The 14,770-nt window shown below is 45.4% G+C and overlaps 2 protein-coding genes across 3 annotated transcripts in view; one reads left to right on the top strand and one right to left on the bottom strand.

Moving 5' to 3' along the window:
* Positions 1-8,088, bottom strand: part of ZNF341 (zinc finger protein 341) — a 40,809-nt gene extending 32,721 nt beyond the window's left edge. For both annotated transcript variants that reach the window (XM_075846251.1, XM_075846252.1), the window contains exon 1: positions 8,014-8,088. In XM_075846251.1, coding sequence (XP_075702366.1) covers positions 8,014-8,044 — 31 coding nt within the window. In that variant the 5' untranslated portion in view covers positions 8,045-8,088. The remainder of the gene's footprint in view (positions 1-8,013) is intronic.
* Positions 8,089-8,517: 429 nt separating this feature from the next.
* Positions 8,518-14,407, top strand: PXMP4 (peroxisomal membrane protein 4). The gene is made up of 4 exons (XM_075846250.1): positions 8,518-8,680; positions 10,119-10,181; positions 10,812-11,010; positions 11,976-14,407. The coding sequence occupies exons 1-4, from the start codon at positions 8,568-8,570 to the stop codon at positions 12,237-12,239; spliced, it is 639 nt and encodes a 212-aa protein (XP_075702365.1). The 5' UTR covers positions 8,518-8,567; the 3' UTR covers positions 12,240-14,407.
* Positions 14,408-14,770: the final 363 nt, after the last annotated feature.

The raw sequence follows: 14,770 nt of genomic DNA, 5'->3' as shown, positions 1-14,770 counted from the left end.
TTCATTTTTTTCCTATAATAAAAGACTTATAGGTAAAAAGGCAGTTTTTGTTGTTTTAACTTATAACTTTTATTTTTACACTTTTCTACATCATTTTTATTAACTTTTTTAACCTTTTTTTTTGTCCAACTAGGGGACTTGAAGACTTGCAGCTCTGATCTCTGCTCTAATACATTATACTACCTATGTAGTGTAATGTATTACAGCTGTCAGTGTGACAATGACAGGAAGCCTATCAGGACCTGCCTCTGGTTGCCATGCCAACCATTGGCACCCCCCAAGAGCGCGTTATGGAGGGTGCCGATTTGCTACAAACCTCTTAAATGCGACGATCACTATCGCATTTAGAGTATGTTCACACAGAGTTTTTTTGCATGCAGAAAAATCTGCCTTAAAGTTCCTTAAAGAATTTTGTGAGGTCGGGCACTGATGTTGAATGAGGTCTGGCTCACAATCGGCATCCTTGATAGGCCGATGGGGTTGAGGTCAGGGCTCTGTGCAGGCCACGGACAGCCAGACATTTCCCCAGCAGGGGAAATGTAGAATTACATGGCGACCAATCAGATAAATTGCAGTTCATGTAATACAAGAATGGCCAGAGCCGCTGCTTGTTAGTAGCTCTCCGCTTTGGCTCATAGAGAGAACCTCTTTGACATCCATATGACCAATTATGCCATATAGAGAGGGTTTTTCAGATGGACAAGCCCTTTAAGAGATGGACAGTATGGTAGTGTTAAATAGTAAATCTATTGCTGGTCACTAGAGCGCTAGCAACTTTCTTTTTTTTACAATAAAGTACGGAGCAGGCCCGGTCAGTCACTGGGCCGCTAGCAGCTTCTATGGCTGCTACACAATAGATGCACCTGTGCTTCAGAACATAGCATCTATAAGGCTCAGCTGAACCAAGGGGCCACGGCGATACTGAATACCCAAGCTCTGGTTGTGTAGTTTGGGAATGCATGAAACTCTTTGGCACAGCTCATTTCTAAGAAACCTTGCCATTTCACTGGCACCGTATTACGTATTGTGCAAAAAAGGGGCCAGTAAAACGAACGTCATTCTGAAGTGCTGCATCAGATTCTGTATTGTGAATTCCAAGGTGCTGCGAGCGCTCCACTCAGAGGGACAGTTGTGTCACAACTCACAGACCCCCAATAAGGTTATTGTAAAGGATCTGCCAGGCACAGCTTCGGGGTTAACTTCCTTAGGTAATCAGTCTTCACCTGAGTCTATCTCTCTGAGACTGACTCCAGCTTCCACCACTCAGGCTGGCAGGCTTAGGAGTGGGAGAGCCTATCGCAGCCTGGCCAGACTCAGCTAGCTCCCGCCCTCTGTCTATTTATACCTGCCTTTCCTGTTCCTCCTTGCTTGTGATTCTTTCCGTGTGGTTTCCTGGCCCAGCTACAGCTCCTAGCAATTTGATCCTGCTCCATTCTGACCCTGGCTTTCTGACTACTCTTCTGCTCTGCGTTTGGTACCTCGTGCTCTCCTGGTTTGACTTGGCTCGTTCACCACTCTGTTGCTCACGGTGTTGCCGTGGGCAACTGCCCCTTTCCCTTTGCTTTATATTCCCTTGTATATTTTGTCTCGTGCACTTACTGAGCGTAGGGACCGCCGCCCAATTGTACCCCGTCGCCTAGGGCGGGTCGTTGCAAGTAGGCAGGGACAGAGTGGCGGGTAGATTAGGGCTCACTTGTCCGTTTCCCTACCCCTATCATTACATAATCACAAGCCCATATACCTAGTCTACCCTGGTCCCTGACACTACTATGGACCCCCTTGAGACCCTGGCTCAGAAAATGCAGGGTCTCTCCCTACAGGTCCAGGCCCTGGCTCAGGTGGTCAACCAGCCTGAGGCTACCTTGGTAGTTCCCCTCACCCCAACTCCTGAACCCCACCTCAAGTTGCCCGACCGGTTCTCAGGGGACCGGAGGGCTTTTCTCTCCTTTCGGGAGAGTTGCAGGCTTTACTTTCGCTTAAAGCCCCACTCCTCAGGTTCTGAGAGCCAGCGAGTGGGTATAATTATGTCCCGGCTCCAGGAAGGGCCCCAAGAATGGGCCTTCTCCTTGGCTCCTGACGCCCCTGAACTTTCCTCCGTTGATCTTTTCTTTTCTGCTCTCGGACTCATTTATGACGAGACTGACAAGACTGCCTTTGCTGAGAGTCAGCTGGTGACCTTAAGTCAGGGTAAGAGACCTGTTGAGGAGTATTGTTCTGACTTTAGGAAGTGGTGCGTAGCTTCTCGGTGGAATGACCCTGCCTTAAGGTGCCAGTTTAGGTTGGGTCTGTCGAATGCCCTAAAAGACCTGCTAGTTAGCTATCCCTCTTCTGACTCCCTAGACCAGGTTATGGCTTTAGCGGTACGACTTGACCGACGTCTCAGGGAACGACAACGCGAACGTTTATGTGTTTTCTCCTCCGACTCCCCCATGATGCCTCCCGAGGTTCCGTTGCTTCGTTCTTCCCCGGAAGACTCAGAGGTACCTATGCAACTCGGGGCCTTCGTGTCCCCCAACAACGTAGAGATTTCCGCAGTAAGAATGGTCTCTGCTTCTACTGTGGGGATGACAAGCATCAAGTGAACAACTGTCCTAAGCGTAAGAATGCAGCTGGAGAACTTCCGCGCCTAAGTGATCATCGGGGAGGTCACTTGGGCGCACAGGTATTTCCCGTAAATATGAAACGTAATAAGATCTTGCTTCCCTTTCAGGTCTCTTTTGGTGGTAGGTCTGCTACCGGCAGCGCCTTTGTGGATTCAGGGTCCTCTGCTAATATCATGTCTGTGGAATTTGCTATGTCTCTTGCTATGCCTTTGATTGATTTGCCTAAACCTGTCCCGGTAGTGGGTATCGACTCCACTCCTCTTGCTAATGGTTATTTTACACAGCATACCCCTGTTTTTGAACTCCTTGTTGTCTCCATGCATTTGGAGCAGTGCTCTGTACTGTTGATGCAGGGATTATCGTCCGATTTGGTTTTAGGCCTTCCCTGGTTGCAGTTGCATAATCCCACGTTTGACTGGAATACTGGGGAGCTTACCAAATGGGGTAATGAATGTTTGACGTCATGTTTTTCTGTTAATTCTATTTCTCCCCCTGAGGAGGTGAACACGCTACCTGAGTTTGTTCGGGACTTTGCTGAAGTTTTCTCTAAGGAGGCCTCCGAAGTGTTACCTCCTCATAGAGAATACGATTGCGCTATCGAATTGGTACCAGGAGCTAAGCTTCCTAAGGGTAGGATATTTAATCTTTCTTGTCCGAACGTGAAGCCATGAGTGAGTATATCCAGGAATGCCTGGCCAAGGGTTACATTTGCCCCTCTACTTCTCCGGTAGGTGCTGGCTTCTTCTTCGTAGGGAAGAAGGATGGTGGTCTTAGGCCATGCATTGACTACCGTAACCTGAATAAGGTCACTGTAAGGAACCAGTATCCCCTTCCTTTGATTCCTGATCTCTTTAATCAGGTTCAGGGGGCCCAATGGTTCTCTAAGTTTGATCTACGGGGGCGTATAACCTTATCCGCATCAAAGAGGGGGATGAGTGGAAGACTGCGTTTAACACGCCCGAAGGTCATTTCGAATACCTCGTCATGCCCTTTGGGTTGTGTAATGCGCCGGCGGTCTTCCAGAATTTCATAAATTAGATTTTGAGAGATTACCTGGGGATATTTCTTGTAGTGTACCTTGATGACATACTGGTGTTTTCCAAGGACTGGCCCTCCCACATTGAGCATGTCAGGAAGGTGCTCCAGGTCCTTCGGGAAAACAAACTGTTTGCAAAAACCGAAAAATGTGTGTTTGGGGTACAGGAGATACCATTTTTGGGTCAAATCCTCACTCCTCATGAATTCCGCATGGACCCCGCCAAGGTTCAGGCTGTGGCAGAATGGGTCCAACCTGCCTCCCTGAAGGCGTTACAGTGTTTTTTGGGGTTCGCTAATTATTACAGGAGATTCATTGCTAACTTCTCGGTCATCGCTAAGCCTCTTACGGACCTCACTCGCAAAGGTGCTGATCTCCTCCACTGGTCTCCAGAGGCTGTCCAGGCTTTTGAGGTCCTTAAGAAGTGCTTTATCTCGGCCCCGGTGCTGGTTCAGCCCAACCAAATGGAGCCATTTATCGTGGAAGTTAACGCATCCGAGGTGGGAGTAGGGGCTGTCTTGTCCCAGGGTACCAGGTCCCTCACCCATCTCCGCCCCTGTGCCTACTTCTCCAGGAAGTTTTCGCCCACTGAGAGTAACTATGATATTGGCAACCGCGAACTCTTAGCCATTAAATGGGCATTTGAAGAGTGGCGCCACTTCCTGGAGGGGGCTAGGCACCAGGTAACGGTCCTTACCGACCACAAGAATCTGGTTTTCCTAGAATCTGCCCGGAGGCTAAACCCGAGACAAGCTCGATGGGCGCTATTTTTTACCAGATTCAACTTTTTGGTTACCTATAGGGCTGGGTCTAAAAATATTAAGGCCGATGCACTGTCGCGTAGCTTCATGGCCAGCCCTCCTTCGGAGGAAGATCCTGCTTGAATTTTGCCTCCCGGTATAATCATTTCTTCTATTGATTCTGATTTAGTCTCTGAAATTGCAGCTGATCAAGGTTCAGCTCCCGGGAACCTTCCTGAGGACAAGCTGTTTGTTCCCCTGCAATACCGGCTAAGGGTACTTAGGGAAAATCATGACTCCGCACTATCTGGTCATCCAGGCATCCTGGGTACCAAACACCTCATTGCCAGAATCTATTGGTGGCCTGGCTTGCCTAAAGACGTTAAGGCCTACGTCGCCACTTGTGAGGTTTGTGCTAGGTCCAAGACTCCCAGGTCCCGACCAGCGGGCTTACTACGTTCGTTGCCCAATCCCCAGAGACCTTGGACACATATCTCCATGGATTTTATCACCGATTTGCCTCCATCCCAAGGCAAGTCGGTGGTGTGGGTGGTAGTAGACCGCTTCAGTAAGATGTGCCACTTTGTGCCCCTCAAGAAACTACCCAACGCCAAGACGTTAGCTACCTTGTTTGTCAAACACATCCTGCGTCTCCATGGGTCCCTGTCAATATTGTTTCGGACAGAGGGGTACAATTTGTTTCTTTGTTTTGGAGAGCCTTCTGTAAGAAGTTGGAGATTGATCTGTCCTTCTCCTCTGCTTTCCATCCTGAAACCAATGGCCAAACTGAGAGGACTAATCAATCTCTAGAACAATATTTAAGGTGTTTTATCTCTGACTGTCAATATGATTGGGTCTCATTCATTCCCCTCGCTGAATTTTCCCTTAATAACAGGGTCAGTAACTCGTCAGGGGTCTCCCCCTTTTTCTGTAACTTTGGGTTTAATCCACGGTTCTCCTCCGTTTCACCTGGTAGTTCCAACAATCCCGAGGTAGAGGTCGTTCATCGGGAACTGTGCACAGTCTGGGCCCAGGTTCAGAAGAACCTAGAGGCGTCCCAGAGCGTACAAAAAACTCAGGCTGATAGAAAACGTTCTGCTAACCCCTTGTTTATGGTCGGGGATCTGGTGTGGTTATCATATAGGAACTTGCGTCTTAAGGTCCCGTCCAAGAAGTTTGCTCCCCGGTTTATTGGGCCGTATAAGGTCATTGAAGTCCTCAATCCTGTCTCCTTCCGCCTGGAGTTACCCCCATCTTTTCGTATACATGACGTGTTTCATGGCTCACTCCTTAAACGCTCCTCCCCGTCCTTGGCTCCCTCGAGGAAACCTACTGTTCCCGTTCTCACCCCTGAGGGGGTGGAATTCGAGGTGGCCAAGATTGTGGACAGCAAGATGGTCCAAGGCTCCCTCCAGTACCTGGTTCATTGGAGAGGATACGGGCCTGAGGAGAGGACTTGGGTACCCGCCCGGGATGTTCACGCTGGGGTATTGGTCAGGAAGTTCCACCTTCGTTTCCCCAGTAAACCAGGTCCGCTTAGAAAGGGTCCGGTGGCCCCTCATAAAAGGGGGGGTACTGTAAAGGATCTGCCAGGCACAGCTTCGGGGTTAACTTCCTTAGGTAATCAGTCTTCACCTGAGTCTATCTCTCTGAGACTGACTCCAGCTTCCACCACTCAGGCTGGCAGGCTTAGGAGTGGTAGAGCCTATCGCAGCCTGGCCAGACTCAGCTAGCTCCCGCCCTCTGTCTATTTATACCTGCCTTTCCTGTTCCTCCTTGCTTGTGATTCTTTCCGTGTGGTTTCCTGGCCCAGCTACAGCTCCTAACAATTTGATCCTGCTCCATTCTGACCCTGGCTTTCTGACTACTCTTCTGCTCTGCGTTTGGTACCTCGTGCTCTCCTGGTTTGACTTGGCTCGTTCACCACTCTGTTGCTCACGGTGTTGCCGTGGGCAACTGCCCCTTTCCCTTTGCTTTATATTCCCTTGTATGTTTTGTCTCGTGCACTTACTGAGCGTAGGGACCGCCGCCCAGTTGTACCCCGTCGCCTAGGGCGGGTCGTTGCAAGTAGGCAGGGACAGAGTGGCGGGTAGATTAGGGCTCACTTGTCCGTTTCCCTACCCCTATCATTAGTTATTCTCTGATTTCATCTGTCAGGACAGCTTGAGGGACACTCGGTGAAGATTTATTATTATTGTCTAAAATAAAGAAAGCAAAAACCTAGACCACAAAGGCAGATGTGCAAAAATGTATCAGAACGGCGGACTCTATGTGATAGATTTGGCGCATCTTGATAGACGTGTAACTTACGTCACCTCTTGGCTTGACTTTAGACCAGTATTTTATATGTTTTAGCACGTCTCATTAATAAATTTGATGCATTTTGGGACTCTACATAGCAAGGTGTCTAGTAAGGTGCAAAAAGTGTCTAAAATATGACATATCTAGCGCATGGCGTATACGCTAGCTTTTTGCCACAATTTGCCACCAGAATTCTGGTGGATTTGCCATAGTAAATCTGCCCCATTGTGTCAGGGCCTGAGGGGACGGTGCAGAACACAGGTATTTTCCCTTTGGTGTTCTTTAAATATCCGTGTTTTGCACCGTCCGGTCAGGCCCTGCACTACGTATAACACAGCGCATCCGTTTTGCCCAGAGTGATCTTTGAGTCTAGGGCTACACGGCGACTTTGGTCATGAAACAGGTCAAGCGGCCAAAATTTGCTGTCACCCTGCCTGTTTTGTACGTAATGTAATTCAACGTGGCCGCATTGTGACCAGCATCATACCAGAGAGTAACATGCATGGGTACCATTATTTAGAGTTAGGACTGTACACGATACTCAGGGTATCATATGGTTGCCACGGCAACCCTACCGCCCGGCGTGCAGGAGCCTCTCTCCATGCCCGATGTCGGGTCAGGCGACATCTCACGAATACTGGAAGTTGTCGGCTAACCGTGATATAAACGCTGTGACCCTCATTATTGAGCATAGTTGTTTTTTGGGTCCCTTCACCTCTTGCGATCCTCTGACTTGTATTAGAAGGTAAAGCCCCTTTTATTTCACTTTACCATGCATATATTGGACATAAATGAATATCTTCTGACAGGACTATAATACTGGCCATATAATGTACATTTGACACCAGATCTGACTGGATTAATGTTAAAGGGCCATACACACGATATCTGCAAGGATAAGAATAATTTCCTATAGTATAACAACCTGGCTGCATACAAATATGGAAGTGCATGGTAAATAATGGAGCAAATTGTAATGTCTATAGACAGCTTTATGTAATGGCTGCTGTCCTGTACATGATGAGGAGGATATGAGCACATAGATACAGGTCAATGATAGCTGGAGGTGTCCACGACCATTGTCCTATGTTGCTGTTCTAGTTGCCACCCTCCTCACTGATAAAGCGGCTTTTCCCGGAAGCCTGCCCCCCTCTGCTGCACCCAACAACCCCTGTGCTCTTCCAGCAGCCGCCCTCCTCCTGTCCCCAGCTCTTCCCCAGCTACCTCCTCCCCCTGCTCAACAAAGAGAAGCCACATCAAATATGCGCAGTAGTCGGGCTATGTAATCATTTCACAAACATAATATAAATATCAATCATTTTTATATATTTACCTTCAAATGCCTCAAATATTGCTTGCGCCATCTTGCAGGCTGCAGATGTCCTAAGAGCAGCATTATGGGAAACGCGTCTTGGTGCAAGACCTAGCATTGCCAGCAGAGGGAGCCAGATGATATATATGTCTAACTGTATAACCTACTAACAACATATTACATATAAAGTGCATGAATGTCTAAAAGCAAACAATGTATTGATATAAACGTGAACACAAAAAAAAGTAGATACATACATAGTGCATTACATGCAATGTGAGATGATAAACATTGGGGTTTACTACAGACCGGTGAGATATTTTGTGAGACTGGTCGTAGTTGTTATTGTTATTATTATTATTACTGTTGTTATTATAATAACAATGTTAGATAATTAGGGATAATTAGTTTGAGGAATTTATTAGAAATAACAAGTTGGAATAAAGTGCAAACAGTAAACGGAACTAAGCGCGTTAGGCTTGTTTCCTGCACGGACACATTTAATGGTTGCATCTGACTCCAGTGGAACGCAAGTGGTTTCTGAACCCGGAAGTGGCGAGTTGCAGGCTGTCAGAATGGCAGGGGCCGTGTTACCGAGGTCTCTGCTCCGTGCTCTGAATGAGCTGCTCAAGAAGAAGAGATATCGTGCTGCTCTGGCCGTACTCAAAGGTTTCCGCAATGGAGCAGTGTGAGTGCAGCCATTGCCCATGTCCCTTATGATAGCAGTGAGGGAGAGGAGCACCTGTTATCAGTGCTCTAAAAGGGAGGCCACAGACACAGGATCACTGCCTCAATAGACATTACATTGCAGTTCAAAGGGGAAATCCATTTAAAATGATGGTCAAGGGGATCAGAGACAACAGATTTGACTACAATCCAACTTCATTTTTAAAATTGTCACATTATTGTAGTTATAACGACTAGCGACAAATAATCATTTCCAGTTTTATTTAAATGTGTAATAAAAAGTTCTGTAAATTTCTTATTGTATCAATTCCTCACCATTAGTATAAGATCTCTGTTTGTTGTCAGTGGATGAAAATATTCTTGTTTACATACAGAGGCCAAAAACCCCTACATACCTTGTCCTGCTCACGTTTTAAAAAAAATTGATACAATTGTATCCAAATTAGAAAACCGTTTACCTCACATGATTAGTAAGGGCCTGTTCACATCAGTATTCGGGTTCCGTTCAACCTTTCTGTCCGAGGAACAGAAACTATCACTTCCATTTGCATTACCAGAGTATAACATACTTGTATAACTTATAGTTATAATTATAACAATGTTATAGTTGTATAACATTTAATTTATACAGTGATTAAGCTTTATCTGCAGAAAAAAGGAAACCACATTAAAGGAGGCAGTTGTACTAGATTAGAACATGGCTGCTTTCCTCCAGAAACAGCGCCACACCTGTCTACAGGTTGTGTATGGTATTTCAGCTCAGCCCCCATTTACTAAATAGAGCTTAGCTGCAATACTCAAGACAACCTGTGTTCAGTCGTGGTGCTGTTTCTAGGGGAAAGCAGCCATGTTTTTGTAATCCTGTGCACCCGCTATGGGCTACTGTCAGATTTTTATCCCTACAACAGACCATAATATATGATTTCGTAGCAGTCTAAGGCAGGAATTGTAGGGTGACTTTCGTCACTGGCAGGTTGAACTTGTTAGTCGTGCTATTTTGTAAAGGGGCATTAGTTGTTATATAGTCTTTGTCTTCGGATTGATCTACGCAATGACATCATCACTTGTAGCCATATTGGTAGCTTGTCCTTACCATGACATCACTATCCTCTGCAGTTGAGTAGGCCAAACCCAACCACAGCCATTTACAAAGGGGTGCAATTCTATACCAAGATGGAATAGCTTTCTGACCCCTAGGCTGCGGGTGGCCACGCATTTCCACTGCAACTACATTATCCACTGTGACTTATAAAGGGGGTCCCAAGCCTAGAGAGCCGCAGAAGGTCCCAGGCTTTAGTAGATGCAGCCTCTGGGGACTGTACCGGGTCATTCTTCTTGGCTGTGACGTATGAATATTATCCACCTGCAGTGAAAAGCTGTTTTCCTGTTGTCTACTTTAAATGATAGTAAATTCCTTTTTCTTATTTCTCTTTATGAAGATATGGAGCTAAAATCCGGGCCCCGCACGCACTGGTGATGACATTCCTGTTTAAAAGTGGAAGGTAATGTATTCTCTGTATGGGATGTAGATAAAAGATTTAGAACTGTACAGGATTAGGCTTAAAGGGAAATCGTTTTTTTTTTGCCTACTGCCGAGCGCTATGTCCATCAACCCCGTAGAAATTAAATGGAGCGGTGGCCGAGCATGCGCAGCACCTCTCCATTCATATGGGGCGCGCAGGAATAGTCAGGCAAGCTCGCTTTCGGGATCAGTGGGGGTCCAACCACTGGGATAGGTGACATATATTGATTGTGGGAAAAGCCCTTTAAATATCAGTTGTGTGATGTCTAAGACATATTAGTAATTAGGAGAGGAAGGTAAGACAATGACAAATCTAGAAGAGGCAATATATGAGAGGTGGCGGTGAAAAGAGGGGCATCGTAGAAAGGGGGGGAGTCAGGATAGAACGAGGGAGAAATAGAGGGAAGAGAAGGTGGCGGGATGAAGAACTGAGTGGGATTGTACGGGGTTTCCATTTTCTCCTTTTAACATGTAGATCTTTTCGTGCTTACGACATGAATGTTATACTTTGTATCTTGGCTGTTACCTGAAGTGAATGGAACCATCAGTCGTTTAGTAATGATCTTGTTCTGAAACCACATATATGACTTATTCCTACTTGTGTCTCCAGTTTAAAAGAGAAGTTGAGCGCGATCTTCCAAGCAACATTCACCCATTCCCGGAATCTGGCTTATTTCGTCTTCACATATAAGAGTCTTTTAGCTGCTCAAGAGAAAATCCATGGAAGCAAATGGCAATTCCACTCCTTCCTGGCGGCTTGTGTAGGGGGGTGGCTGGTGTTCGGAGAGAATAATCACATCAATAGCCAGGTAAGGATAGTCAGTGGCTTAATATGGAACTTTCCAGTCAGGATACTCTTAGATGGCTTTTCTGGGAATAAATCATTGTCTTTCTGTGGGATAGGCCATCAGTGTTTGATCGGGGGGTCTGACCCTGGTACCCCGGCCGATCATCAGAATAAGGAGGCTGGAAACACAAAGCTGAAAGCGTTCAGTGTTAGGATACCGTTGTCTCTCAGCAGTCACCAAAATGGGAATTTTTACTTTTTGTGCATCGTAAATGCCTTCATTGATCGCAGGCCGGGATTCCAACCATAACCACAACTTCCTTCCTGAGCCCGAAGTATTTGGGAATTTCCTCAGCGAATGACACAACGATACAAGGTTTCCCCAGAGATTTGTGACTCTCCTTCTGCCCGAAAACTGGTGCAAATAACGTATTGAATCTCTCCCTTTGTGTTTCAGTTCCTCACTATTTGCATGACCTCTGCTTGCTGTCAGTGAATGGAAACATTCACCGGCTGGCTACAACTGTAGAAAACGGAGAAATATTAGGTCTGCATGGTTTTCAGGCTCTGATTATAAACATTGAATGTTTCCATTCGTTGACAAGAAGCATAGAACTCTTCTTCTTTGGCTAAAAGGATACTGTCCTATCCTGGTTTTTCTCCGGTCTCTGACCGCACTTTTGGTGTGTATTTTCTCTACTCTCTCTCTGTCGGGGTTCCCCGAGGTTTAGTGCTGGACCCCCTCCTGTTTCCTCTACACAATTCCAGTTGGGCGGACTATCAGCAGATTTGGTTTCCAGTGCCATCTTTATGCTGATGGTCTCCTCCCACCATGGCAGTTGCATGCCCAGCCTCTATGGTAGGCATGCCACTGGTAGTCTTGCCTCGAGTACAACTGTACAAAGACGTAAATGAAATGGTTGAATTGACAGTCATGCATGAAAGTGGCAGCTGATCTTGTATTAACCCTTTTTTGTCTGCTTGCAGATAAATATGTACTTGTTATCTCGCGTCCTCTTCGGTCTGTCCAGACTGGCAGTTGAGAAAGGTTATATCCCCGAGCCCAAGTGTGACGTATTCCCCTTATTTGGAGCCTTAGTGTGGGGTTTTGTGCTGTGGCTCTTTGAATACCAAAGACACACTCTCCAGCCATCTCTGCAGTCCTCCATGACTTATCTGTATGACGACAGCAACATCTGGCATGATATCTCCGACTTCTTGATATACAACAAATCCAAGCCTGCCAAATAGTGTATTACAGGAAGCCCTCGGACTGCAGACATCGCGGACTGGACTTCTGAAGATCAGGGATTGTAGCAGTAGACCTTCTTTTTTTTTTTTTACACTGATTTACCAAATTGGCAGCTTTGCATGTGTTCTATAGGTAGTAAAAGTCCTATTATTTGGCCCAATTAAGGCCACAGGGTGCTGAGTTATTAATATGCTGAACCTCTGGGACATGGGCAGTGTAGCAGGTGCTAGCCCACAGCTATAAAGAATAGCCAGAAGGGGCCGGGGTTACAGTGCAGAAAGTGACTCACCCGGGTCCTCTCGACTCCTTCTTCAGCCACTTCTCTTCTGCTCTGCCTTATTTCTGCAGCATACACTGCAAAGCTGGGGAAAGGGAGCACTAAATGAATGTGTTTGCTTTCCTGATGGTCTTTTTCTCTGGATCAATAACATTTCAAAATGTCTTGGTAATTTGGCATGGGGATTATTTTTGCCCAATGTCAGATTATCGGGAATTGCAGATGAAACAAAATCTTGGTAATCTGGTATAGGGATTATTAAGTAGCATTTGTCTTCTTAGAACAAACACTAGTCATTACTTACTCATTGTAAAATTAAAACGGTTGGTTAAATATTTGCTATAACCTTACTATAGTATTTTCTGGAAAGTCGGCTGCCCGGGAGGTACATAGCAATGCCCTGCAGTTAAAAGCACTAAATGAATTACATTTCTTTGCATAATTTTATTTTTCTAATGTTTAGAGTAATTTGAGGGTATAATCTGTCCCTGTGGATAATTGAATATTATTCATCTGTGACAACAAATATGGCGGCTGAAGTAGTGAGAACTTATCAAAGAATGTAGTATCGTATTACAGCACGGCTATGTGTCAAATGCACTGCACATAGTTTTTATATACGATTCTATCCATATTTAGGGGTATGCAACTTTCTTGTATTGCACTTGGCACAAAGCGGGTTCTCCCTAACAATTAACGTTGCATATTCTGCTACATGACACTGCAGTCTCTGGATCATGTCTGTACAGAGGTGCTTTGTGTTGGTTCCACATACATGCCCGTATAGCCGGCCTATGAACCTGCTGCACCCACTGAAGTCTATGGAGGGAATACACAGCACATCCGTACAGCTGGCATCCCCCGGTACCATATTGGCTTGGTAAAATCTGTAAGTATTGTCATTAAAGGGGTGTGCTGACCATTGACGTTTATGGCGTATTTGTAGGATATGTCATATAGGTCCAATGTGTGCGGGTCTGACCATTGGGACACCCACCTATCAGACAAACATGGGTCTTTGGGAATTAAAGAAACAGCCAAGCACACTGACTGTGTCTGAATCTCCCATAGATTTTGATGGGGAGAGCAACATGCCCCCAATAGGTGGGGGTCCCAGAAGTGGAACCCCCATCTTTCATACATTAATGGTGTATCTTAAAGGCTATGTAAACCTTTGAGGGGCATTTTTTTATTTTTTTAAACAGGTCAGTCAGTGTGTTTCGTGTAACGTTTTAATTAGTCTTTATTAAAAATTTGTTTTACTTTTTGAGATACAGCTGCTCTGTATTCTCTATACAGAGCATCTGTGTAGCGCTAAATCCTGTTCCCGTCAGGTCAGTGGGACTGACGGATTCAGGTCATAGTGAATGCTATGTATAGAGAATACAGAGCAGCTGTATCTCAAAAAGTAAAACTAATTTTTAATGAAAACTTATTAAAACGTTACACCGAACACACTGACTGACCTGTTTATTTAAAGAAAAAGAAAAAAAATGCCCCTCAAATGTGCACATAGCTTTTAAGGATGTTCCTTTTAATCCCATGAAACATTCCATGTATTTCAGCCTGCAGCTGTCAGGACATGCAGGGGGTTAAGAGCCCCAGCCTGGAGACAAGTGCCGTAGAGGGTCTGCTCCAGTGTCTTAGACGGTGTCAGGACATTTGGCTAAATATGGTGGATGTTAATAAAGACTTGTGAATATTATACATCCACCTTAATGTCATGGAAGGACAATAAATGTGGTGCAAAGAAGAACACAAGTCGTGTTTTAGGTAGAAATTAATATTTCTTTGAATAAACTCTCCTAAGACGTGTCTGGTTTCTAATGAGAATAAATTGTAAATACTGAATTTTATCTTACTCATTTTAATAAATCTTACCTGGCAATATTCAGGTTTTTCTTTTTATTACATTCATGGTCCATAGCTAGCTCAGAGCATACTATGATATCGTTTGTTTCCCTTTTGAGTTTATCAACCAAATCCTATCTTTGTGTAAATTGCCACTATATTGTAAAAAAATAAAATAAAAAAATCAGCGCTGGAATCAGGGAGACGGCGCTATTCAGGTCAGTAAACCCGTTCAACTTATATAACCTAGTGACCGGTCCTCTTTAAAACAATGGGTTTTAAAGGGAACCTGTCACCAGCGTTTCACCTATTAAACCAGCAATACCTGGTGGTAGTGGGTGAAAAATCATTTCTATATAACCTAGAATTGTCTTCTTAGTCGGCTCTGTAGCTTTAGTGGTT

Source organism: Rhinoderma darwinii, chromosome 13, assembly GCF_050947455.1.
Source record: "Rhinoderma darwinii isolate aRhiDar2 chromosome 13, aRhiDar2.hap1, whole genome shotgun sequence".
Classification (NCBI taxonomy): Eukaryota; Metazoa; Chordata; class Amphibia; order Anura; family Rhinodermatidae; genus Rhinoderma; species Rhinoderma darwinii.
Note: the sequence above shows the minus strand (reverse complement) of the source record. Positions and strands in the feature narration are given on the sequence as shown.